The sequence below is a fragment of the Ranitomeya variabilis genome, chromosome 3, assembly GCF_051348905.1.
Source record: "Ranitomeya variabilis isolate aRanVar5 chromosome 3, aRanVar5.hap1, whole genome shotgun sequence".
Taxonomy (NCBI): Eukaryota; Metazoa; Chordata; class Amphibia; order Anura; family Dendrobatidae; genus Ranitomeya; species Ranitomeya variabilis.
The window spans coordinates 728,224,839-728,252,747 of record NC_135234.1 but is presented as its reverse complement, the minus strand read 5'-3'; the positions used below and the strand labels follow the sequence as shown (position 1 = coordinate 728,252,747).

The following is a 27,909-nucleotide window of genomic DNA, read 5'->3' as shown; positions in this document are numbered from 1 at the left end:
CAGTACGCGATACACTGCTAGGAGCTTCGCTCCTGGCAGTGTATCGCCGGAGAGCAGCCGATCGGCGTGGGACACTCGTTTTATGGATTCTGCGGACAGGGAGTATGAATTTGGTTTATTATTTTTGGATTTTTTCCTGGAGGATCGAAGGCTTCGCCTACAAGTGTGCTGTTGGTGAGTATATACTCTGTGTTATATGTTGTATGTACTGTGTGTCATGTATGTGTATTGTGTGTAGGTGTTTTGTGTAACTTTACAATTGTGCTAAGTCGCCGGACACAGGGACAACTCTCCCATCCTAATACCGGATGGGAGTAGTAGTCCCATACGGCGACTTAGCACAATGGTGGCACTAGCGTTGCATGGGGACACACACACGCACACACACGCACACACACGCACACACACGCACACACACACACACAGAAGGACTCCATGCTGCTTCACTGGGGGGCGGGGGCTTCCCTCTTCCTGTCCGACGTCACGTCCGGTCCTGGGTGTCAACCCCTCCGTACAAAGACGCCGACACCCAGGACAAAGGCGCTGTGTGTGGAAGGTAATATGGGGCCCTAGGGGGATACGCAGACACGCCGCTGCGTAAAGAATTGACATGTCAATTCTTTTTACGCCGGCGTGTTTGCAGACAAAAGCGCCGCGTTTTTTTGCGGTGTGTCTGAACGGCAAAGTGAATTTCTCATTCACTTTGCCGGCAGACGAAAATGACATTGCACATTTTTGAAAAGCGCCCGCAAAATAGCGCTCAAAAATGCGCTATGTCTGAAAGTAGCCTAAGGCTTCTTTCACACTTGCGTCGGTTGGGATTAGGGTTAGGGGTGTGTTGGATTTAGGGTTTTGATTAGGGTTATGGTTAGGGTTGAGATTAGGGCTGTTTTGGGGTTAGGGTTGTGATTATCGTTAGGGTTGTGATTAGGATTATGGATCGGGTTGAGATTAGGGTTAGGGCTGTGTTGGGGTTAGGGTTGGAGTTAGAATTGGGGGGTTTCCACTGTTTAGGTACATCAGGGGGTCTCCAAACACGACAGCCAATTTTGCGCTAAAAAAGTCAAATGGTACTCCCTCCCTTCTGAGCTCTGCCGTGCGCCCAAACAGTGGTTTACCCCCACATATGGGGGATCAGCGTACTCGGGATAAATTGGACAACAACTTTTGGGGTCCAATTTCTCCTGTTACCCTTGTGAAAATAAAAACTTGGGGGCTAAAAATCTTTTTTGTTGGAAAAAAATATATTTTTTTATTTTCACTACTCTGCATTATAAATTTCTGTGAAGCACTTGAGCTTTCAAAGTTCTCACCACATATCTAGATAAGTTCCTTAGGGGGTCTAGTTTCCAAAATTTGGTCACTTGTGGGGGTTTCTACTGTTTAGGTACATTAGGGGTCTGCAAACGCAACATAACGCCCGCAGACAATTCTATCAAAGTCTGCATTGCAAAATGGCGCTCCTTCCCTTCCGAGCTCTGCCGTGCGCCCAAACAGTGGTTTACCCCCACATATGGGGTACCAGCATACTCAGGACAAATTGGACAACAACTTTTGGGGTCCAATTTCTCTTGTTACCCTTGTGAAAATAAAAATTTGGGGGCTAAAAAAATCTTTTTTGTGGGAAAAAAAATATGTTTTATTTTCACTACTCTGCATTATAAACTTCTGTGAAGCACTTGGGCATTCAAAGTTCTCACCACATATCTAGATAAGTTCCTTGGGGGGTCTATTTTCCAAAATGGGGTCACTTGTTGGGGGTTTCTACTGTTTAGGTACATTAGGGGTCTGCAAAGGCAACATAACGCCCGCAGACAATTCTATCAAAGTCTGCATTCCAAAATGGCACTCCTTCCCTTCCGAGCTCTGCCATGCGCCCAAACAGTGGTTTACCCCCACATATGGGGTACCAGCATACTCAGGACAAATTGGACAACAACTTTTGGGGTCCAATTTCTCTTGTTACCCTTGTGAAAATAAAAACTTGGGGGCTAAAAAATCTTTATTGTTAAAAAATATATATTTTTTATTTTCACGACTCTGCATTATAAACTTCTGTGATGCACTTGGGCATTCAAAGTTCTCACTACACATCTAGATAAGTTCCATGGGGGGTCTAGTTTCCAAAATGGGGTCACTTTTGGGGGGTTTCTGCTGTTTAGGCACATCAGGGGCTCTCCAAACGCGACATGGCGTCCGATCTCAATTCCAGTCAATTTTGCATTGAAAAGTCAAATGGCGCTCCTTTGCTTCCGAGCTCAGCCATGCGCCCAAACAGTGGTTTACCCCCACATATGGGGTGTCGGCGTACTCAAGACAAATTGTACAACAGCTTCTGGGGTCCATTTTCTCCTGTTACCCTTGGTAAAATAAAAATTTGGAGGCAAAAAGATCATTTTTGTAGAAAAAATGCGATTTTTTTATTTTCACGGCTCTACGTTATAAACTTCTGTGAAGCACCTGGGGGTTTAAAGTGCTCACCACACATCTAGATAAGTTCCTTAAGGGGTCTAGTTTCCAAAATGGTGTCATATGTGGGGGGTCTCTACTGTTTAGGCACATCAGCGGCTCTCCAAACGTGACATGGCGTCCGATCTCAATTCCAGCCAATTCTACATTGAAAAAGTAAAACGACACTCCTTCTCTTCCAAGCTCTGCGGTGCGCCCAAACAGTGGTTTACCCCCATATATGGGGTATCGACGTACTCAGGAGAAATTGCAAAACAACTTTTGTGGTCTAATTTCTCCTGTTACCCTTGTGAAAATAAAAATTTGGGGGCAAAAAGATCATTTTTGTAGAAAAAATGAGATTTTTTATTTTCACGGCTCTACGTTATAAACTTCTGTGAAGCACTTGGGGGTTCAAAGTGCTCACCACACATCTAGATAAGTTCCTTGGGGGGTCTAGTTTCCAAAATGGTATCACTTGTGGGGGGTTTCCACTGTTTAGGCACATCAGGGACTCTCCAAACGCGACATGGCATCCGATCTCAATTCCAGCCAATTCTGCATTGAAAAAGTCAAACGGTGCTCCTTCACTTCCAAGCTCTGCGGTGCGCCCAAACAGTGGTTTACCCCCATATATGGGGTATCGACGTACTCAGGAGAAATTGCACAACAACTTTTGTGGTCTAATTTCTCCCGTTACCCTTGTGAAAATAAAAATTTGGGGGCAAAAAGATCATTTTTGTAGAAAAAATGAGATTTTTTATTTTCACGGCTCTACGTTATAAACTTCTGTGAAGCACTTGGGGGTTCAAAGTGCTCACCACACATCTAGATAAGTTCCTTGGGGGGTCTAGTTTCCAAAATGGTATCACTTGTGGGGGGTTTCCACTGTTTAGGCACATCAGGGACTCTCCAAACGCGACATGGCATCCGATCTCAATTCCAGCCAATTCTGCATTGAAAAAGTCAAACGGTGCTCCTTCACTTCCAAGCTCTGCGGTGCGCCCAAACAGTGGTTTACCTCCACATATGGGGTATCGACGTACTCAGGAGAAATTGCACAACAACTTTTGTGGTCTAATTTCTCCTGTTACCCTTGTGAAAATAAGAATTTGTGGGCGAAAAAATCATTTTTGTGAAAACAAATGCGATTTTTTATTTTCACGGCTCTACGTTATAAACTTCTGTGAAGCACTTGGGGGTTCAAAGTGCTCACCACACATCTAGATAAGTTCCTTGGGGGGTCTAGTTTCCAAAATGGTGTCACTTGTGGGGGGTTTCCACTGTTTAGGCACATTAGGGGCTCTCCAAACGCGACATGGCGTCCGATCTCAATTCCAGCCAATTCTGCATTGAAACAGTCAAACGGTGCTCCTTCACTTCCAAGCTCTGCGGTGCGCCCAAACAGTGGTTTACCTCCACATATGGGGTATCGGCGTACTCAGGAAAAATTGCACAACAAAATTTGTGGTTAAATTTCTGTTTTTACACTTGTGAAAATTAAAAAAAATGGTTCTGAAGTAAAATGTTTGCAAAAAAAAGTAAAATGTTAATTTTTTTCTTCCACATTGTTTTAGTTCCTGTGAAGTACGTAAAGGGTTAATAAACTTCTTGAATGTGGTTTTGAGCAGCTTGAGGGGTGCAGTTTTTAGAATGGTGTCACACTTGGTTATTTTCTATCATATAGACCCCTCAAAATCACTTCAAAGGTGATGTGGTCCCTAAAAAAAACATGGTGTTGTAAAAATGAGAAATTGCTGGTCAACTTTTAACCCTTATAACTCCCTAACAAAAAAAAAAATTGTTTCCAAAATTGTGCTGATGTAAAGTAGACATGTGAGAAATGTTATTTATTAACTATTTTTTGTGACATATCTCTCTGATTTAAGGGCATAAAAATACAAAGTTTGAAAATTGCAAAATTTTAAAAATTTTCGCCATATTTCCATTTTTTTCATAAATAATCGCAAGTAATATCGAAGAAATGTTACCACTAACTTGAAGTACAACATGTCACGAAAAAACAATCTCAGAATCAGCGGGATCCGATAAAGCGTTCCAGAGTTATAACCTCATAAAGTGACACTGGTCAGAATTGTAAAAATTGGCTCGGTCATTAAGTACCAAATTGGCTCTGTCACTAAGGGGTTAAGGAGCTGAAACTCCTAAACCCTTCATCCAATTTTAATGTGGATACCCTCAAATGAAAGCTGAAAGTCTGAACTTCAACTGCATCTGAATTGCTTTGTTTAAAATTCATTGTGGTAATGTCTATAACCAAAATTAGAAAAATGTTGTCTCTGTCCAAATATATACGGACCTAACTGTATATATATATATATATATATATATATATATATATATAAATTGCAATTATACTTTTTTATACCATTTCTATATGGCCTAACCTTTGTTGTATCCTTTTTTTTACAACAATTTTTTTCATACCTTACGCATGCGTTGTTTGTACAGTGTGAGTATTGTGCTGACGATACTATTTTTTTTATTTGCAGATGAGAATAGGCATCCACTCCGGTTCAGTCTTTGCAGGTGTTGTTGGAGTCAGAATGCCTCGGTATTGTCTATTCGGAAACAACGTCACTTTGGCTGGCAAATTTGAATCAGGGAGTCATCCTCGACGAATTAATGTTAGTCCAACCACATACCAGTAAGTGTATGCTGCTAATATTCATGTTCTTAAAACTGTCATATGTGATACTAGATATAATTGTAATCAATATATGTCATCATAATCCACCCATTAAATATGTACTCCAATGTAATAGGAATTTCTTGTTTTTTAAAAAAAAAATCTCTTAGCAGTTTTTGCTATTTAATCTGAGAGCCACATAATGTACAAAAGTGATTAATAAAGTAATAAAAGTGATAATGTACATTAAAGTGAGTGGATCGTTAGTGTAAAGTGAGGTGCTGTACTGTATATAAGTTTGGTTTACTTAAATATATGCAGTTGTATAAAACAATAAAAAACATTACTGAAAATCTTCAATAAAGGACTGACAAGTCATGGGAGCAATTGAAAAAGCCTCAAGAGACCTGACACGCTCCCTCTCAGGTCTAATGGCCAAGATGGCCAAAAACACTAGATAATGGAATATTAAACAGGTTGTCCACTGTTTGGACAACTTCTTCTCAAACCCCTTGCTTGGCCCCCATAAAATAATAAAGCTTATACTCACCTCCCTTGCTGGCACCGTTCCCGTGCTGTTGTGACACAATCAGCGCTGGCGTCACTATCCTCGCCTTGCCTCGAAATGAGCAGGAAGAGGAAGCTTCCATTCAGTTGCAGGCTGGACTTCCTCTTCATGTCTGATTTGTCTGAAGGTGGAGACTGTGACGCCAGCGCTGATTGGACTCCGGCATCACGTGTCACAACAACACGCGATCCACGGGACAGTGAGTGTCGAAACCGCAAGAACGACACTGGCACGGGAAGTGAGTATAAACTTTAATATTTCATGGGGGCAAAACATTTTGATCAAGAAGGGGTTGTCCTAGTAGTGGACAACCCCTGTATTAGTAGTCTCAGCAATGGCATCATCTTACTAGGGCTTTAGAAGAATAGCAGGGTGGCTCAATGCTTGGCTTTGTTTTACAACATGGGAAATACTATTTCAAATCCAACAAGGTCCACACCAGCGTAGAGACGGTACATCTACTGTATATATTAGCCACGGCTAGGAGCGGTGACAGCATGGATGCTGGCTATTTAACCATCTCGATGCCGTGGTCAATGGTAATCTTGGCATCTACATAGTTGTGAGAGGGAGGAAGCTCCCTCTTCCATCCCATTTGCTCCCTTTAGACACGATCGCGGGGTATCAATGTTTGTTGTGGCAACCTGAAGCTAAGCATTAAGCAAGTATTGCTGTGTATTAAACCAGTGATCAAAGTGTCAGGTGTCAAAGTCCCATAGTGGGTAAAAAATAAAAATTCATACAATTAAAAAAAAAAAAAAAAAGTAAAAAAAAAATATATAGCATGAAAGATCATAGAAAAAAATGCCAAAAATGTATCTTTTATATAAAAACCAAACTAAAAATAATTCAATAAATTATTTCGTATTTAGTTTCGCCGAGATCTGAGGTGCAGAACTATTACAATATTTAACCCATACAATGAGCACCATAAAAAAAAAATACACACACAAAAATTCTGTTTTTGCATCATACTGTTACACAAAAAAATTGAAATAAAAAGTGACCAAAGTGTGGAAGGTTAAAAAACATAATATGACTGAAAGTTGTTTTTTCTTCTGTCTTCCTCCCAAAAAATAGGAATAAAAAGCAATCAAAAAATGCTATGTACTGCAAAATGGTACTAATATAAACATCATCTTATCCAGAAAAAAACAAGCTCTCAAATGACTCTTTTGACAGAGAATTAAAAAAAGTACAGTTCTCAGAATATGGCAATAAAAATAACAATTTTGTTTTAAAACAGTATTTTTTGTGTGCAAACATTTGTTTTTATTTTTTCAGGTCACTTCTCTTTTTTTTCCTTTTGGTATTCGTTGCATTTTTTGTATTTTTCAAAATGGCGCATTCATTTAATAAATTTTGCACAAAGTCAAAATGTATTTTATTTTGGACTTTAAAGGGAATCCTTCAGTAAAATTTAACGATCTGCCAAACTTCATCGATGCAGGTCATTGAAATGTAAACAATGAAGACTTTTATATTTTCTATCTCTAAATGATTTGCCGAGTAACGAGCCTTGCTACATGACTTAGGATAAAAGTCAAAACCAAAATCTCAAATTGCAGACACTGTGTTTTGGGCTTTGTGGCAAGGCTCGTTAGAGAGTCAATATTGACTTTTAGGATTGCTAATTCCAATAGGTGGCATTAGTGTTCTAGACCTCTCTGAAAAAACAAATTGCATGTTTCCCAGAGGAGTAATGCAAGGCTTAAAAGTCTCCTCACCTTGGCATGTCAGCCTTGACATGTCCCTCTCCCCAAGGAGAAACATTACCCCTTGGATCCCGGTCAGACGCTTTTCACCCAGCCAAACCAGATCTCACACTTTGCATTGACGAGGGGAAGTACCCCGAAACACAGTGTCTGCAAATTGAGATTTTGGTTTAGACTTTTAGAATAGGTGGCACTAGAATTCTAGTTCTTTTCCTCTCTGAAGAGACAGTTTGCATATTTCCCAGAGGAAATCCTCACCTTGGCATGTCACGCTTGACATGTCACTCTCCGCAAGGAGAAACATTACCCCTTGGATCTTACTACATAAAATGACGCATGTCAATTTTAAAAAATCTGACCGGGTCAGGAAGGACAAAACTAGATATGGTAGGAAAGGGTTTCAAAAATTTTTGCAATACATAGTGTAATTGTCATGTAATTTGGCATTTTGCATGACCAGATGAATCAATTAACAAATTGTTATGGAGATGAATATCTTTGGATGACTGACCAATAATCCACATTCAGTTGTAATTAGGCCACACTGAGGTTGGATTATATTATATATGGATACTTACTGAATGTTTCCATATTAAGGAACTTTACATTAACTTGTAGTTTGCTGAAGCTAAAAAGTAAAACCTGTTTAGTTCATGGATTGTCACGTCCTTCATTTGACCTCCAACTAAGCACTAACGAAAACTATCAGAAATGGGATTACATTTTAGATAGGGTATTCCTATATTGAGAAGTCTTGTGGATTGTACATTACTTCAGCTTATGGTCTGGTTTAGCAGTCAAGGGTCTATCCACTGAGTGATAACAGAATAATTTCTCTAGAGGCCTGCTATGCTTGGAGATATAACATAATTGAATTACAGGCTTTGGAGGATCTATCTGGCTTGTGACGTAAGCAGGGATTTTACTCTAGAATGGAAACCTAAATATAGCACCATAGAAATATTAGGACTTATTATTCACTGGAACTTCAACAATCGGTTGTAGTTATGATGAAAAGCTGGAGATCATGATCACATTTCCAGAAGATGAAAGCCAATTTTTGAGATGTCAGCTAGGATTCTATTTTAGATCAAATACCATTCGGAAGGGCTCTATATCGAGGGAGGAAGAAAAATATCCCAAAATGAGAAGTTTGGGGAAAAAAAATCCTTTTTGTGTAAACTGATTTGTCAAATTTCGTATTGTTCAATGTGCATTGATCAATCTGATCTCTATTAACCTAGACATTAAGCCCATGTTTGCAGGTTAATAAAAAATTTTCATGTGACAGGTTCCCTTTAAGGATGGATATGAAAGGATGTAAGAGTGATAAATGGGATGACATCAAAGAGGATGTTGCAGTAGTTGAGATGGGAGATAATGCAATAATATTTTTTTTGACTGAGAGTTAAGGAAAAGAAAAGTTTTCGGAGTTTAAGGTAGGAGAAGGTAGTAAATGCTTGGACATGTGGTTTAAATTACATACGAGAGTCAATTGACACAGGGAGAGGACTTGTGACACATGATAAAATGTGGAGTCATTGACTGTGAAAGCTAAGTCTGGTAGGGTGATTAAATGGAGGAAAGATGATAAGTTCATTAAGTTCAATGAGTTCATCCTCGTTGCACTGAGTTTTAAAAAGCTTTATGAGAAGGATCAGGATAGACACTTTGGGACTCTAGACAGCAGAGAAGGGATATCTGGCCAAGGAAGGGATATTTGATAATCATCAGCAACTAATTTGTATTGGAAGCAATGGGACTTTGAATTGTCTTAATCCAATGATAAAGATGGAGACGTGTTGAGCTCTGGAGATAGATCCTTGAGGAACACCAACATAGAGAGGACAGGATGAGAAGGTAGTGTGAAAATAGAAGGTGGTGAAATGTGCAGTAGTGAAGTATGGGGATATCTAGGAAAGCGTAATATCAGTGATGCCAACGAACGAGTGGATTTGCAGTAAGAGGGAGTGGTCGACTGTATGGAAGCTGGTGAGAGGAAAGAGGGAGGAGAACAGAGTATTGTCTATTGACTTTGGCAGTTAGCAGATCGTTTGTGAGTTTGGTTAAGGTACCTTCACACTGAACAACTTAACAACGATAGCGATAGCGATCCGTGATGTTGCAGCGTCCTGGATAGCGATATCGTTGTGTTTGACACGCAGCAGCGATCAGGATCCTGCTGTGACATCGTTGGTCGGAGCTAGAAGGCCAGCACCTTATTTCGTCGCTGGCTCACCCGCTGACATCGCTGAGTCGGCGTGTGTGACGCCGATTCAGCGATGTCTTCACTGGTAACCAGGGTAAACATCGGGTTACTAAGCGCAGGGCCGCCCTTAGTAACCCGATATTTACCCTGGTTACCATTGTAAATGTAAAAAAACCCAAACACTACATACTTACATTCCGGTGTCTGTCGCGTCTCCCGGCGTCCGCTTCCCTGCACTGTGTCAGCGCCAGCCGGCCGTAAAGCAGAGCACAGCGGTGATGTCAACGCTCTGCTTTACGGCCGGCGCTTACACAGTGCAGGGAAGCGGACGCCGGGGGACGCGACAGACACCGGAATGTAAGTATGTAGTGTTTGGGTTTTTTTACATTTACACTGGTAACCAGGGTAAACATCGGGTTACTAAGCGCGGCCCTGCGCTTAGTAACCCGATGTTTACCCTGGTTACCCGGGGACTTCAGCATCGTTGGTCTCTGCAGAGCTGTCTGTGTGACAGCTCTCCAGCGACCACACAACGACGAAACAGCGACGCTGCAGCGATCGGCATCGTTGTCTATATCGCTGCAGCGTCGCTTAATGTGACGGTACCTTTAGAGTTGTTTCAATAGAGTGGTGAGGGCAGAAGTCCCAAATTGTAGTTTGTTGAACAGCGTGTTGGATAAGAGGTGCATTGAGCAGGGGGTTGGACACGATGACCCTGGAGGTCCCTTCCAACACTAACATTCTATGATTCTTTAATTCTAAATCAATCACATACTCAATAGATTCATTTGAAAATGTATCATGCTCTTGATCTATTGAAGGAGTTGGATTGACGACTGGGTGTTGTGGAGTGGATTTGTAGTCACCCATAGCAACTACATAGCCTACAACTTGCAGTAACCACCGATTGACCAAACCACTGAACAACCAGCTTTACCCTCACCTATTGTATCCTCAACCATCCCTTGTAGATTGTGAGCCCTCATGGGCAGGGTCCTCTCTCCAACTGTACCAGTCATGACTTGTATCGTTTAATATTATTGTACTTGTTTTTATTATGTATACCCCTCCTCACATGTATAGCGCCATGGAATAAATGGCGCTATAATAATAAATAATAATAATAACTTCGAATTGGTGATTGATAAATCGCTCTTTGCAATGTTTTTGCTAGAGTTAAATGTAACTCGAGTATAATGGCCATTGCCTTTGATATTGCTTTTATAAGTGAAATTATTATTTCAATAGTTGTTGGCATTAAAATTTCCCTTTTTAGATATGCCATATTGTGTCTGCAATTTTTTCACAAATTCCACCTTTACCAAGGACTTGGTATTGGTATTTTCAGATATATCCACCAATTCACTTGTCGATGTTAATGACTTGCTGCTATATTGCCAACAGAAAATGCGACACGATTTATAGTCCTCACAATCTCTGATTTGCTTTTTCCCTTTTTTTGATGATTTCAGACTCTAAGTTGAGTCCTGTGAATACAGATCTGTCAACCCGATTGTATTCCAGGAAATCACTGTATTCTAATAGTTTATCTTTGATTTCCCTGGCATCAATTAAAGGGAACCTGTCACCCCAAAAATCGAAGATGAGCTAAGCCCACCAGCATCAGGGGCTTATCTACAGCATTCTGGAATGCTGTAGATAAGCCCCCGATGTATCCTGAAAGATGAGAAAAAGAGGTTATGTTATACTCACCTGGGTGGGCGGTCTGATCCAATGGGTGTCGTGGTCCGGTTCGGAGCCTCCTATCTTCATAGGATGACGTCCTCTTCTTGTCTTCATGCTGCGGCTCGGCGCAGGCGTACTTTGTCTGTCCTGTTGAGGGCAGAGCAAAGTACTACAGTGCACAGGAGCTGGGCCTCTCTGACCTTTCCCGGCGCCTGCGCACTGCAGTACTTTGCTCTGGCCGCAACAGGACAGACAAAGTACGCCTGTGCCGGAGCCGCAGCGTGAAGACGTGAAGAGGACGTCGTCCTATGAAGATGGGAGGCCCTGGACTGGACCACGACGCCCATCGCATTGGACCGCCCAGCCAGGTGAGTATAATCTAACCTCTTTTTCTCATCTTTCAGGATACATCTGGGGCTTATCTACAGCATTCCAGAATGCTGTAGGTAAGCCCCTGATGCTGGTGGGTTTAGCTCATCTTCGATTTTGGGGGTGACAGGTTCCCTTTAATGCACATACTGCTATGCTCTCTCTTTTATGTATTATTCTTCCGATCATACCCTGGGAGCATCACAGCATATATCGTTCCCAATCTTTAGTTAGTTTATGATCATCCTTAAATGGAGAGGAAAATTGCAATCTAATGCCCCTTGGAACGATATTTTTAATTAGATATTTTTGAAAAATATTATGTCTATAGTATGTTGGATTTCAAGCTTACATAGGTCATCCAATCTCTGGAAATTATCTATCATCAGTCAGTCGGTCCAGCCGATTTGGTTGTTTGCAAGATCTGTAATCCGGGATGGCCTTCTACCACCACCTGCTGGATTAGAGTATCACGTTTTTTTATGTATGGATAATGGAACTATGGTATCGTTGTATATAATCGTATGGTGTGTATGGTATCGTTGTATATAAAATTATTAGTTAATATATGCGGGATAATAATTCACAATTATGATTTAGTACCAATACAAGCTTAAAACTAAATTGTGTCTTGTTGCTGTGCTAATTCTTGACATGGAGTATGACCTATGACATGAAACTGTCTTCCACAACCTCAACTTTGCAGCCGAGTTTGGATGTTCCTCACCCAGCTTTAAGCCTCCGACACAGCGGATCGTGATTCAGTTAATGACATATGAAATTGATGATCATTTGCACCAGTTTGGTATAATTGGATACTCTTACACCTGACTATAAACCTACAGAATCTCTGACTTTGTACAAGTGTACTGTGGTGTAGTGACCCCTGTGGCAGCTAGGGGGCGCTGTGTGTGCTCCTTGGGATATGCATGGAGGCATATCTGTTACGGTGGTGAGTCAAAGTCCGGCATTATGGTGAATGGCCGGTGTGTGTGTCGCAGAGGGATACACTCTGCACTGTCAGTCTGAAGCAAGGATGATGATGATGACAAGTGAATTGTGTGTGTTGTTTAGCTAGGGAGATTGGCAGGGCTAGTTCTGAGAGATGGGAGAATCAGACTAGCCAAACACACTCCCACATGTGGGAGTGGTTAGTAGCATATAATGTGACTGAGGTTTGGTCACATGGGCTCTGAGTGTGGATCTGAATGGTCTGTGCTGGAAGGTCCTGGTGGGAGCCCCATGTGTTGGGAGTGGCGGCTCCCTGAGTAGCACATGGCAGGGGCTCTGGACCTCGCACAGACCAGGCTGTGGAACAGATGGAGATCCGTGTTGTACTGACCGGGGTCAGCGTTAGAATGTCGGAAGGATGCCTCTAGTGAAGAGAGGTATCCGAGAACCTGTGCGTCAATGGCAGGTAACGAATGGAGATTCGTGTTGTACTGACCGGGGTCAGAGAAAAGGAAAGATAGAGTGTGAACGTCTGAAGGATGCCTCTGGTGAAGAGAGATATCCGAGAACCTGTGCGGCACCAACAGGTAACGAATGGAGATTCGTGTTGTACTTACCGGGGTCAGAGTGAGAGACATTGTGTATGGGGCACCTCTGAGGCCAAGAGGTGTCCAGGAACCCGTGAAGGTTGCCAACGGGTAACGGTCTGAAAACCGTGTGTAATGCTGACCGGGGTCAGAGACGAACTCTGGTGAAGTTGAATATGTCCAGATACTGTTCAAACTGTTACTAAGTTCCTGTGGATGTGGTTTATATTGTGTGAAATAAACCTAAAAGACTCTGTTTTGATAGAAAACCGTGCCCGAGTGCGTTAATCCCGAGCGAGTGTCCCCCAAGAAACGTAGTAGGCGCTATGCTACAGTACCTAGAAGAATTAATGCTTTTTTGAAGACAAAAGGCGGTCACACCAATTATCGATCACTCACTTTACATTTTGCCAATTGATAAAAATAGACTATTAATAGTGATGAGCGAGTATACTCGTTGCTCGGGTTTTACCGAGCACGCTCGGGTGGTCTCCGAGTATTTATGACTGCTCTGAGATTTAGTTTTCCTCCCAGCAGCTGGATGATTTGCGACTGTTAGACAGTTTGATTACATGTGGGAATTCCTAGCAACCAGGCAACCCCCACATGTACTCAGGCTGGGTAGTAGCTGTGAATCATTCAGCTGCCACGATGAAAACTAAATCTCCCAACTAACAAATACTCGGAGGTCACCCAAGCGTGCTCAGGAAAACCCGAGCAACGACACTACACTCGCTCATCACTAACTATTAACACTTCTATCACTGAAAGCATTCTGACTTTGCAGTATTTTTTTTCAAACATGTTTAATACCTTTGCAAATTGCTATATATACTGCAATTTAAAAGGAAATGTATGCTCCAATGTTTCCTCTCTTAATAACGGGTTGCCAAGGGTAGATCACTTAGACCTGTGTCATCCTGTTCCTACTTAAAGGCAAATACGTGCACCTAAACCACTAACATACCTTTATAAAAGTCTATTCCTGGATTATAAGAAGGTCCTTTATGTGGCATACACACATTTCTAAGTCTGAAAAATATGCAAATAAGCCAGGACTGGCCAGGATAGGTTGCGGTATCCAGAAGAGCAGTGTACTGATGAAGGTGAGGAGCAAACACCTGACTTCATTGTGCATGATGAGACAGGCAGAACATTGGACTTATGCATGGGATTTGTTGAGCTCTGACGGTGACGTTGTCTGAATGGTGGATGTTAGTCACGTCCTCCTGGGCATAATTATAATGTCCGAAACTGGACTTGTCTGGGGGGATCAATGCAACACTGGACTAGTCTTGGCTGATTTGCATTTATAACTTAATTTTTCATAATTAATGTATAAGTGTCTGACACATAAAGAACATTCTTGGGATCCAGGAATGGAATTGTGTAAAGTTATGACAGCAGTTTAGGAGGGGATGGAGATCTGACTTGTTACTTATATAGAGGAGTCACCTTCCTAAATTCTCAAATAAACATTTTTATTGGTAGAAAGGTTGAAGGAGGCAGTTAATGTAAATGGAGTTGAGTTAAAGGTATGGTCACACACTTGTAAAAACAGATGCAGTGTCCACTGGGCATGGTCAGGACCAATGTCGGAATCAGGCAATCCTGGACAGATTCGAACTGGGATTGAGTAACTCCATAGAGCTATAAGTAACCTAACATAGTAACATAGTTAGCAAAGCCGAAAAAAGACATTTGTCCATCCAGTTCAGCCTATATTCTGTCAGAATAAATCCCCAGATCTACGTACTTCTAAAGAACCTAATAACTGTAAGATGCAATATTGTTACCCTCCGGGAAGACATCCAGGCCTCTCTTGAACCCCTCGACTGAGTTCGCCATCACCACCTCCTCAGGCAATGAATTCCAGATTCTCACTGCCCTAACAGTAAAGAATCCTCTTCTATGTTGGTGGAAAAACCTTCTCTCCTCCAGATGCAGAGAATGCCCCCTTGTGGCCGTCACCTTCCTTTGTATAAACAGATCCTTGGAGAGATATTTGCATTGTCCCCTTATATACTTATGAATGGTTATTAGATCGCCCTTCAGTCATGTTTTTCTAGACTAAATAATCCTAATTTTGCTAATCTCTCTGGGTATTGTAGTTCCCCATCCTCTTTATTAATTTTGTTGCCCTCCTTTGTACTCGCTCTAGTTCCATTATATCTTTTCTGAGCACCAGTGCCCAAAACTCTACACAGTACTCCATGTGCAGTCTAGCCAGGGATTTGTACAGAGGCAGGATAATGCTCTCATCATGTGTATCCACTATCCAGACCTCTTTTAATGCACCCCATGATTCTTTTGCCTTGGCAGCCGCTGCCTGGCACTGGCTGCTACAGGCAAGTTTATCATTAACTAGGTATGAGGACTGGCGGAACGCACCGAGGTAATATGGATGTTATAATTGGTGCGTTCGCAGCCTGGGGTCCACCGTGCAGGAGACAACCTGCTGCTATAAAATGAGGACACTGTATGGCGGTATAAGTGAACTCAGTTACTTCACTGAGTCACACAGAAAAGAACACGCTGTGCCCTGTTAGCGTTACAGGGAAACACATCTAACTGCTGAGCTGATGGCAGTCAGTGGTCACGCACACAGAGAAGCACCCAAAAACTCCTCACCGGAGGTGACGGTATTCTAGGGGCTTATTTCAGCTGGGTCCCTGAATACAATCATACAGGCACGACCACAATTAGCAAGCTCATAACATGAAGTGATACTAGCGCATGGCCGTGCGGCCATGCAAACCTTTTATAGCTATAGATAAGGAGAACAAAGGAGTATATTGGGTACCAAAATTTATTAAATATACAATATACAAATACAGGCAATGGTTTAAGTATTAAAGCAGCAAAGAGTATAAAACCACATGTAAAAATGCATAAAGGATGAGGACAGGACAACCCCCATCTGGTGCACAGGGCCCTGCAGTACAACAGTCTATGCTATAGTGCGGATAGATAGAAGCAGTAGCCATACGCTGCCATGTGGCCAACACAAGTGCAATATGAGAGTACCGGTACTCAATGGTAGAGGCCACAAGGCTTGCTTACCGCAGTGATGACAGGGCTGCACCTGGGCACCAGGCTGGGGCCAAGAGGGAGACCCCCGACGCGCATTTCGCAAACGCGATAAACAGCTTTCTCAAGGGGTTCCCCTTGAGAAAGCTGTTTATCGCGTTTGCGAAACGCACGTCGGGGGTCTCCCTCTTGGCCCCAGCCTGGTGCCCAGGTGCAGCCCTGTCATCACTGCGGTAAGCAAGCCTTGTGGCCTCTACCATTGAGTACCGGTACTCTCATATTGCACTTGTGTTGGCCACATGGCAGCGTATGGCTACTGCTTCTATCTATCCGCACTATAGCATAGACTGTTGTACTGCAGGGCCCTGTGCACCAGATGGGGGTTGTCCTGTCCTCATCCTTTATGCATTTTTACATGTGGTTTTATACTCTTTGCTGCTTTAATACTTAAACCATTGCCTGTATTTGTATATTGTATATTTAATAAATTTTGGTACCCAATATACTCCTTTGTTCTCCTTATCTATAGTAATAGTACGGAGTGGGTGGCCTCGTGGTAGGCCTGGGGCTAATTGATCATTATTATGTGGTAATTGGCCCCCTGTTTGTGCCGGTCTCTCGGTCCCGGCAACATGTTTTCTGGTTGTGTTTTAATAAACCTTTTATAGCTGCAGCAGCTTCAGGACCTTCCTAGAGGACCAATGGAAGCTGCTACAATACCAGAGCAACTTCAGGACCTTCCTAGAGGACCAATGGGAGCTGCAGCTTTACCTGAGCATGTGACCCTCGACCTTCAATGAGAGGTCTTACCTTGGGCATGTGGAGCGCCCCCAGACGCAGGGCCGCGGGGTACTCGGTGCCGGGCCTCTCTGTCTCAGTTCTGGGGTTGTCACGGTGGCTAGACCCGGGCCATGACCCTGCTAAGGGGCGTCCAATGAAAGTTTGTAGGTGGTGGTGCGTGGTGCAGGTCGCAATGAATAACGAGGACACAGGGTTGCAGTCTCTTTACCTCTTTACTGAAGGCTTCAAGATCCTCAATCCAGAGTATGGTTAACAGGGCTGTCTGAGACCGGCCGGTCCGATGGCACCTCCAGTGTTCCCTTTGCAGGTGGAAATCTGTGCCTACCTTCTAGCGCCTGTGTGTTGTAGTACTTCCCTGCTGAGCACCATGGGATAGTCCTCACAACTGTTGTGTCTGCTTCTGATGTTCTTTCCCACAACTTATGTCTGTCTGATGTTCTTCTCCGTCCCCCAGATGATATGGATAGGACGCACCCGTATGACGGGTAGGCCTGGAGTTCTTCTGGGACCCTAGTGACGCCCCTCTCCCACAGTTGCCCCCTATGTCTGCTTAGGTGATTTAGGTGAGACAGCCAACCTATAATTAACTGTCCTGCCGTTGGTTTGAAGTATTGCTTGGAGCCAAATACTTCCTCGGCATTCCGGCCACCGGCTACGCGCCTCAGTAGGATGTTGCCTCGATCTTACAGCACGACTCCTACTGGTGTTATCTCCTTTTTGCTTTGATCTCGTTTCTCACTCTCCACAATAAACCTCGCTTCTTGTCCTTTCCTGAGATACCGCCGCGATGTAGTGCAGGCGCGGTTCCTTAACGTTCTGTCCTTTTCGCTAGGCCTCTGTCAGGATCCCACCCCTGACAGGGACCCCCCTGAATCTTCCCCTGCAACACCCTCTGCCACAGGATGTTGCCTGGTTCCAACCCAGTCAGCTTCTGTCTAACTTTCTATCTAACCCCCAGCTTTACCAGATTGTGAGGAGTGGCCTAATACATAGTGCCCTTAGCTCCCCCTGGAGGCCAGACTATGAAGTGTATTGGTGTCTGTGATACCTGGTCAGGTGAACTCCTTCAGTGCCATCAGACGTACCATCACTCCCCTTAGCAGTGGAGCATCAGTACTGCAACGACCAGGACTCTGGGGCGCTGTACATGCTCAGAAGGGAAAAAGCAGGACTTGGTCCCAGAGATGTCTGCTCGCCGCTGACCAGTACTGGCTACAATGGCTGAGCCTGGGAAAGCAGCAGAAACCATCCGCACAGTATCAGGCTGAGCCAGATGCTGGGACCGACGTCTCCGCTGAGCAGGCTCCACTGCGGCTGGAGAAGAATGGGAGACCACAGAGGAGATGGCTCGAGATTCCCCCTGTGCAGAGGTGGGAACTCGACCCCTAACAGTAGGATCCCCAAGTCCTTCTCCATATCAGATTTACCCAATGGTTTCCAGTTCAGTGTGTAATGTTGATATTGATTCCTTCTTCCCATGTGTATAACCTTACATTTATTATTGTTAAATCGCATCTGCCACCTCTCGGCCCAAGTTTCCAACTTATCCAGATCCATCTGCTTCATTGGATTGGATTGACAGAAGGCCAGTTATGACTTTGGTGCCTAGGGATCTAGATTCATCTAGTGATAATCCTAGATTTGGTGCCACTAAATTAATAGTTCAGAGGGGATGGTAGACTTCCAAAATCAAGACTAAAGATCAGCATCAAACAAAATGCTAAAGAAGCAACCAAAGTCTCCAATGCTATTCCATTAGCAACATTTTTACACAATGAGTTAACATCTTCAACTTTTCTCAGCACTTTCAGAAAATGTATGTCTTGATCATGTTTCTGCTTTATAAGACATGATTGAAGAGATTAAGTAGGACACTCTACCAAAGCAATCAATTTTCATCACCAGAAAGTGAAAATGTTCCAGACGTGATTGTAAAACTCTCTACATTTCTTCAGAAAGGAAAATGAAAAACATGATTTTTGTTCCTTCTCCGTAAAGGTGTAACACTGTCTAAACATTTGAGGGTTATATTGTGATATTTCTAAAAAATAATCATTTTGGTTTGTGATCTATCTACATTAAAAAGGGTCTTCCACTACAATCATATTGATGACCCATAAATATTAAATTGCCTGGGATCTGACACCCAGCACCTCTCCCCATCACCTTTTACCAGCCTCGACGGTGCCCTAGATATTATCAGCGAGCGCGGTGTCAGACCCCCACAAATCTGATATTGCTAACTTATCTTCAGGATAGGTAAAAAAAAATCATCACAGTGGAAAACTCTTTTACATTTTTAATAAACTAAGTTTTTGTGATGACCCATCCTACAACTTTTTATCTAGACTTTCCCATATGTGGAAACAAATGTTTGTGCTTAGGATATATCTGGCTTTATTTCATTGTTGTATTGTGTAGTAGGTTTGTTTTTACCTTTTTATATCCTCTCATATTTGGAAATACCGTATTTTTCGGGCCATAAGATGCACTTTTCCCCCCAAAAGTTTGGTGGAAAATGGGGGAGCGTCTTATGGTCGGAATATACTTAGAAATCCTGTGGCGGCGGTCCCGGTGGCGGCGGTCCCAATGCAGCCCCCCTTCCCAGGCTGGTGCAGCTGTGGTGTGGCAGTAGCGGTGCTCTGTGATGTGGCAGTGGTTGGGCTCTCTGGTGCTGTGGGGCACCACCAGCATTTTATCAAAGCCCGGAGGCCCCCTCACATCCATTGCTGTGATGCAGAGGCCTCTGGGAAAATGGCCACCGGGGGCGGCGCATGATTAGATTCAGATCTCGGCAATGAGATCTCGGGATGAGATCTCGTTGCCGAGATCTGAATCTGAGCGTGCGCCGCCCCCCGGCGGCCATTTTACTAGAGGCCACCGCATCGCAGCAATGGAGCTGCGGGGGCTTCCGGGCTTTGACAAAATGCCGGCGGAGCCCCGCACGCAGAACAGAGTCCCGCCACTGCCGCACAACAGAGCATGCCACCACCACCCCACAGCCACCCCACAGAGGACAGCCACCCCACAGAGCACAGCTACCCCACAGAGCACAGCCACCGCACAGAGCACTGCCACCGCACCAGCCTGGGATGTGATTTCCCGGAGGCCACTGCAGCAAAATTCATAATACTTCATTCCTGCAGTCATAGACCTCTGATGTGGCTCTAGACCAAAATCAAGTAAATCTTTTTGCTCAATTCTACTCACAATTTGATCACATCCATGAGCTAATAGAGGTCCTCATTTAAAACCTCCATTACTTATCCACAGCTGATCAGGGGGTTTGTCACGTACTAGACAGATAACCGATTTATGTCACAGGGCACCGTGTATTGCTTTATTTCACATGAGAACACCTATACATAAATTTGTAAAGCTGATTGCTGGTGGTGGTCCTAACAGTGAGGCGTCCTGTAATTTGCTCATTGGCATGGTTTCCCAAAAGGATCAACCGTTTTAACAGAGAGACAACCATAGAGCTGAAGAAAATATCTACACTTTGGGAAACCACAAAAAAAAAACCTGAATTATATTAACAAGCACACTTACATATTTTCTAAAATTGAATATTTAGTACATTATGAGATGCAACTCAGTACTTCACATTCAGAAACTTTTCCATGCAATGCAACATTTTATAAAAAAAAAAAAAAAGAAAGAAAAATCAAACAAATTAATGCTTTTGGCTATAAGTCTAAGGAGGAATGTTTCTCCTTGCAGAGAGTGCCAAGCTAGGAATTTAAATATGTAAGTTGCGTCTTCAGAATGAAAAGTACTTTGTCTCTGAGTCCAACAATTGGATGGAGCAATGCTAAAAGTGAATATCGACCCTTTAACGAGCCTTGCCACAAGACTTAAGACAACCTCTTCCACTGATGTAGTAATTCTTGCCAATCAGTGTTTTGCTATGGTCTTTTTTGTTTGATACAGTATTTTGGTTATTCTTGCACTTATAGCCTCTGGTGCAGTGGTAATCAGGGTAATAATTTATGGGGTTGATGTCAGTTTACTAACCCCTGGGCTTGATGCCAGTGACATTACACAGCTGACATCAACCCCAAAATCTATTACCCAAATTGCCACCGCACAAGTGCAATCGGGAAGAGCCGAGGCTAAGATCCATAATTGGCGCATCTAATGGATGTGCCATCTCTGGGGCTGCTGAGAGCTGGTCTTATTAGGCTAGCAAGGGGCCAATATCCATGGACCTTCCCATCCTATTAATATCAGCCCACAGCTGTCTTCTGTGCCTTAGCTTGTTATTAAAAACAGAAGGATCCCCACGTCATTTTTTTGGGTCTTCCATTTTTAATAATCAGCAAAGCAGACAGCTGGGGGCTGATATTAATAGGCTGGGAAGGTCCAAGGATATTGTCCCTTTTCCATAATAAGACCAGCTCACAGTTGTCTTCCTTCCCTTGGCTGGTTATTAAATGTATTATTATTTCTTAACAGATACAGTAAACTACACACACAAGGCACTGCCCCACTCCTCCCTTGGACCTCTGCCTACTGGTTCAAGGTTATTATTTTTATTTTTGAATGCAGTGTCCATAGAAAGGAGGAAGAGGTCTGGATTTTTGAGGGTGTGCAGGGCACTGGTGCGGGATTCCGGCACCATAACTGACATGCATGGGAGGGGGGTAGTATTATAATGAAGATATGAGGCAGGGATTTCTTCCAGGCACCGCACGCCCTAGAGCCTGGAATAAATCATTAGTATAAAGAAAGAATATAACATTTCTCAACAACAAGACCATTAAAATGAAACATACAGGTAGGACTAGTTTTACATTTCTTTTACTTGTATTCGCATATTAATAGGTTATATACATCCCAGGGGGTGGCAGATTGTGTTCAAGAAGGCCTTCATTGCATAACATACCACACTTATGTGTGCCGAGCCCAAATTGGTGGAAACAAATTCTGATAGTTGTCCCCTGACATTGTTACAGTCAATAATTTCATCCTTTCATGACCTTTGATGAATAGATACGTCAATGGCAGTGTCCCTCTCTTTGATGCAGGCTCCAGCGCTGAAACCGCATCTGGCACATGACAGCTGATTTGTCATGTGCCTCTAACAGTTTCGTGTGGAATCACGTTCCACCCGTGTCTGCTAACTTGTTAAGTGCCGCTGTCAATCACTGACAGTGGCATTTAACTTGAATGTGCAGGAAGCGCGTTTTAAGACATGCCCATTGGTGCCCCTGTCACGTGATTATGGGGCGCCGATGGGTTGGCATGATAGTCAGGGGTCTGCAGAAAGCACCTGGACTAGTCATTGCAGATCTCCTATGAACACTGGCCCGTGGCCGGCGTTCATAGGAGATGAACTGCTATGTGTAGAACAAGTGATCAGAAGATCGCAGCTTCAAGTACCATAAGGGGTTCTATTGAACCAAGTAAAAAGTAAAAAAAAAGTTCAATTTCAAATCACTCCCCTTTTACCCTATTCAAAATTAAACAGTAAAATAGAAAATGGAAAATACATATATTTGGTATCGCTGAGTTCATAAAATGTCCAATCTCTCAAAATATAAAGTAAATTAACCTGTTTGGTAAACAGCTTAATGAGAAATAAAATAAAAATGTCCTAATTACGTTATTTTGGTCACCACTAGGGTTGAGCGAAACGAGTCGGCCATTTTCAGAAGTCGCCGACTTTTGGCAAAGTCGGGTTTCATGAAACCCGACCCGACCCCTGTGTGGGGTCGGCCATGAGGTCGGCGATCTTCTGAATCTGGAATCGGAATTCCGATACCGAGTTCCGATATGTTTGCGATATCGGAAATCGGTATCGGAATCCACATTTAAGTGTAAAATAAAGAATTAAAATAAAAAATATTGATATACTCACCTCTCCGACGCAGCCTGCACCTTACCGAGGGAACCGGCAGCCTTCTTTGCTTAAAATGCGCGCGTGAATGGCCTTAGATGACGTCACGGCTTCTGATTGGTCGCGGCCGCCGATGTGACCGCCACGCGACCAATCACAAGCCGTGACGTAACTCTCAGGTCCTAAATTCCTAATTCTAGGAATTTAGTACCTGAGAATTACGTCACGGCTTGTGATTGGTCGCGTGGCGGTCACATGGGCGGCCGCGACCAATCAGAAGCCGTGACGTCACGGAAGGCAGTAAACGCGCGCATTTTAAGCAAAGAAGGCTGCCGGTTCCCTCAGTAAGGTGCAGGCTGCGTCGGAGAGGTGAGTATATCAATATTTTTTATTTTAATTCTTTATTTTACACATTAATATGGATCCCAGGGCCTGAAGGAGAGTTTCCTCTCCTTCAGACCCTGGGAACCATAGTATCCCATTGCACTGCATTGGGTTTCGTGTTTCGGCCGACCCCGACCCCGATTTTTTTATAGGATCGGCCGATTTCACTCGACCTGACTTTTGAGAAAGTCGGGTTTCGTGAAACCCGACCCGATCCTATAAAAATAAAAGTCGCTCAACCCTAGTCACCACATTTAATTAAAATGCAATAACAGGCGATCAAAACATCATATCTATGCCATAAAGGTAAAATTAAAAACATCAGCTTGGCGCTCAAAAAATAAGCCCTCAACCAGCTCCTGATTCCAAAGAATGGAGATGCTACAGGTCTCCGAAAATAGAGCCATTTTTTTTTTACAATTTTTTTCACTACTTAAATAACATGGAACCTATACACTCACCGGCCACTTTATTAGGTACACCATGCTAGTAACGGGTTGGACCCCCTTTTGCCTTCAGAACTGCCTCAATTCTTCGTGGCATAGATTCAACAAGGTGCTGGAAGCATTCCTCAGAGATTTTGGTCCATATTGACATGATGGCATCACACAGTTGCCGCAGATTTGTCGGCTGCACATCCCAAAGATGCTCCATACAAGGCAGGATGGATCCATGCTTTCATGTTGTTTACGCCAAATTCTGACCCTACCATCCGAATGTCGCAGCAGAAATCGAGACTCATCAGACCAAGCAATGTTTTTCCAATCTTCTACTGTCCAATTTCGATGAGCTTGTACAAATTGTAGCCTCAGTTTCCTGTTCTTAGCTGAAAGGAGTGGTACCCGGTGTGGTCTTCTGCTGCTGTAGCCCATCTGCCTCAAAGTTCGATGCACTGTGCGTTCAGAGATGCTCTTAGGCCTACCTTGGTTGTAACGGGTGGCGATTTGAGTCACTGTTGCCTTTCTATCAGCTCGAACCAGTCTACCCATTCTCCTCTGACCTCTGGCATCAACAAGGCATTTCCGCCCACAGAACTGCCGCTCACTGGATTTTTTTTCTTTTTCGGACCATTCTCTGTAAACCCTAGAGATGGTTGTGCGTGAAAATCCCAGTAGATCAGCAGTTTCTGAAATACTCAGACCAGCCCTTCTGGCACCAACAACCATGCCACGTTCAAAGGCACTCAAATCACCTTTCTTCCCCATACTGATGCTCGGTTTGAACTGCAGGAGATTGTCTTGACCATGTCTACATGCCTAAATGCACTGAGTTGCCGCCATGTGATTGGCTGATTAGAAATTAAGTGTTAACAAGAAGTTGGACAGGTGTACCTAATAAAGTGGCCGGTGAGTGTACATGTTTGGTATCTGCAAACTCGTAGTGACTCTGTACCCCCATTATTGCCATCTTTTTGACATATTCCAATTTTGTGTCTCTCAAACCTCTTATATTCCAAGTGTGAGGCAGTGACCGGTGTCATATATGAGGGTCGCTATTGGTCCCCCAGGGATGTGCTCAGAAGCATATTAGATCCGCTGGAGTGCCCTGTGCTCACAGCAGGTTGCCTGTGAGTCACAGGGCAGAATAAAAGTGAGTGTGAACTGGTCAAGTTATTTGACCAAGAAATTATTCAGGAAAACCCGGTATGGGCTTTTATTTTTTAAACGGACTGCAGGAAGGTAGTCGGGCAGGTCTGTTTCCTCCAGCAGAGATCTTATAACTGGCCCAAGGTCACAGAGTCTGGAGGAAAGAAAAAAAACCCTGCAAGAGAGTTTGGGTGTGTCAGTGTTGGTCTTGGAATCAGACCTAGCAGGAGACTTGTGCAGAGCTCTTTCCATGTGGAGCATCTTGGGCCAGGCAGAGTCTAAAAGCCTGACACCCCGGCGTATACAGTGGTGTAGTACGTTCACGGCAACTGATTGTGGACTGTCTTTGTTTTTCCCGGCTGCGTACCGAAGGACTTGTTTACTTTTTTCTGCTTGTGAGTACGCTGTAAAATAAACAAACTTTATTTTGAACCTTTATCTGGGTCACTGCCTTCTCACTGCACAGCAAGGATATCGCTGCTTCACACAAGATATACAATTGACTGTTACACCCATTTACTAAGGTAGTGAATAAATGCAACTTTCCTTGTCAAAGTCACCCATTTCAGATATTTTACCCACCGTAAAATCCAGACTTCAGCAGGTTTGCGCAACAGATAGGCTCCCCCCCAACCCAGCATGCTCCACAATAAAAAGAGACAAAAATCAAAATATTCTGAATCAATTGTCTCCTACATTGGGCCGCCACACTAAAGATAAACCATTTAGCTTGCATATATCCGTTATTAACAGTAAGATATTAATACTCGCAACTTCCACCTTGAACATGTCAGGGAGGAAGGATATGTGACATAGACTTTAATCACTCTACGTTCTCAAGAATTGGAATAATTTCAGCCCCTTTAGCTTGTGGCGCATCCTGTTGGACCTGCCGTTCGTTAGAGTCCAGCCATCTCTGAGTGTCTTTAGGGGAATCGAAGAAATAGGTTGAACCCACCACAATCACTCCCAATTTCGCTGGATAAATCATGGAATATAGCAGCGCAAGTGTCCTCATTCTTCTGTCCTCACTAATGTTTATGTACATATAAGTCCAGAGAAAAAGATACTCTCTGCTTTCCAGGTGATATGTCTTGCTTCTCCCACACCTTCCTCAGTATGATAGCCTGGACTTTATAGTACAGGATTTTGATCGGGATAGCTTTAGGAGGTTTGCCCACTGGGCTGGGTCTCGCAGGAACCTTGGCGCACTTTCCACTACAAACAGAGGAGTGATGATGACTTCTTTATTAAAAAGTATCTAGCAGACACTTTTCAAAAAAGCCATCCGGATCCCTCCCTTCCACATTTTCAGGAACCCCCACCAGTCTTATATTTTCCAGATCATCAGTCTTGGCCACTAAAGCGGCATCATCAATCTTGGCCTTTAAAGCGGCAACTGCTTGCTTGTGATTTTGCATGTCCCTGTGGACAGGGGGGGAGGGCATCCTCCAGCTCACTCTCTCTTCCCTCTACAGCAGTTTTGGGCATCATGCCGGATTGTCATAATGGTCTCTTGAATATAGCCTACCTGGCCTGTTAGCGTAGCCAGTGTAGAATTTCATTTAACAGTGCTCAAAATATCCATTAAAGTTAGGGACTTTACTCCAGGGATGCTCTGCATGTTTGGAAATCAGCTCTACATTATTGTGTACTTGGGAGTCTGATGCTGTATCATGAGGGACATCCTCCCCATTCTTCTCCTCTTCATGAACTAATGCAGCAAATCTGGATAAATTTTGGGACATTATGTTGTTCCCCTGTGCGCCAGTTACTGACCTCCATTTCTTTGGGCTATGGGTGAATGCTCTATGTGCGTGTTGCTCCAGTCTGGCCGATGCCTCTCCTCCTACACCTCTCTACCTCCGGCCACAGGACTCATGGGCGCCATCCTGTATGCCTGATGGTGCCGCTCTGCCCTGCCTGCTGATCTTTCTGCGTCGGGTCATCTTCACCAACGTTGCCGAAAAAATCACTTCTAGCCTCCAGGAACCATTAGCCATTAGATAGGAGTCATTTCTCCCCAAAATGGTTCCTCAGGGTGTGTCTTTCAGAAAGAGTGTAGCGGGAGTTCTCGGGACACACCTCCTCACCGCATGCACGCTAGGCCATGCTCCCAACTGAGAGGAGTTTTAATGAGAGGTAAAGTGGAAAGTTACTTGTTTTTACAAGCATTTTGCAATTTTAACCAGTTAATAAGATGAGACAATCCTGTTAAAGCTCAACCACCCCAAAAAGTGATTTACATTTACATCATGTTTATCTTATAGATAGTTCTGCCTCATGAGGCCAATATGAAATGTAAGCTGATATGACACCATAACACACAATGAGAACATGTAAAAAAGTGTTTTATCCTGATAACAGGTCTATGGAATGTAGAACAATATACTTATTGTTATTCTGAGCAGGAAACCATTTCCAGAAGACTTTACTCTCCACACCGTCATAGCCTTCAGCTGTGAGACTACAACAATTGCTCATATTACAGATAATTATAGCACTTCTTTAAAAGGATGAATACTAATGATTTTTCACCAAGCTAATTGCTCTTTTATTTTGCATCTATGTCCCATGGGGAGAATATAGCACAAGGGGGGCCTCTAATTACCTCTACTTTTAGTATTGTTCTCTGACTCCTCCAAATCCCCAAATATCTCCCCCACTGACTGTATGTAGATGATAATCTGTGCAGATGAAAGCAGGACATATTCTTCTCACTGTTCCGTTAGATATTTCTGTACGAAGCTTCATTACATTTTTCTAGGGAAATCAACCAATGAATTTAAGGACTGTTCACTTCTTAGAACGATGGGATACACCCCCGAGTACTGCAGGAACTAAGTACAGTCATTGATAGACCATTATTTTTAATCTTTAAAGACTCCATAATAACAGGGTCTGTACCACAGGACTGGCGTATAGCAAATGTGGTGCCAATATTCAAAAAAGGGACAAAAACTGAACTGAAATTATAGGCCAGTAAGCTTAACCTCTACTGTGGGTAAAATCCTGGAGGGCATTCTAAGGGATGCTATACTGGAGTATCTGAAGAGGAATAACCTCATGACCCAGTATCAGCA

General features: G+C 43.3%; 1 protein-coding gene across 1 annotated transcript in view; it reads left to right on the top strand.

Moving 5' to 3' along the window:
- Positions 1-27,909, top strand: part of GUCY1A2 (guanylate cyclase 1 soluble subunit alpha 2) — a 338,699-nt gene that overhangs the window by 298,085 nt on the left and 12,705 nt on the right. The window contains exon 7 of the mRNA XM_077298399.1: positions 4,962-5,116. Within this exon, the coding sequence (XP_077154514.1) occupies positions 4,962-5,116 (155 nt within the window). The remainder of the gene's footprint in view (positions 1-4,961; positions 5,117-27,909) is intronic.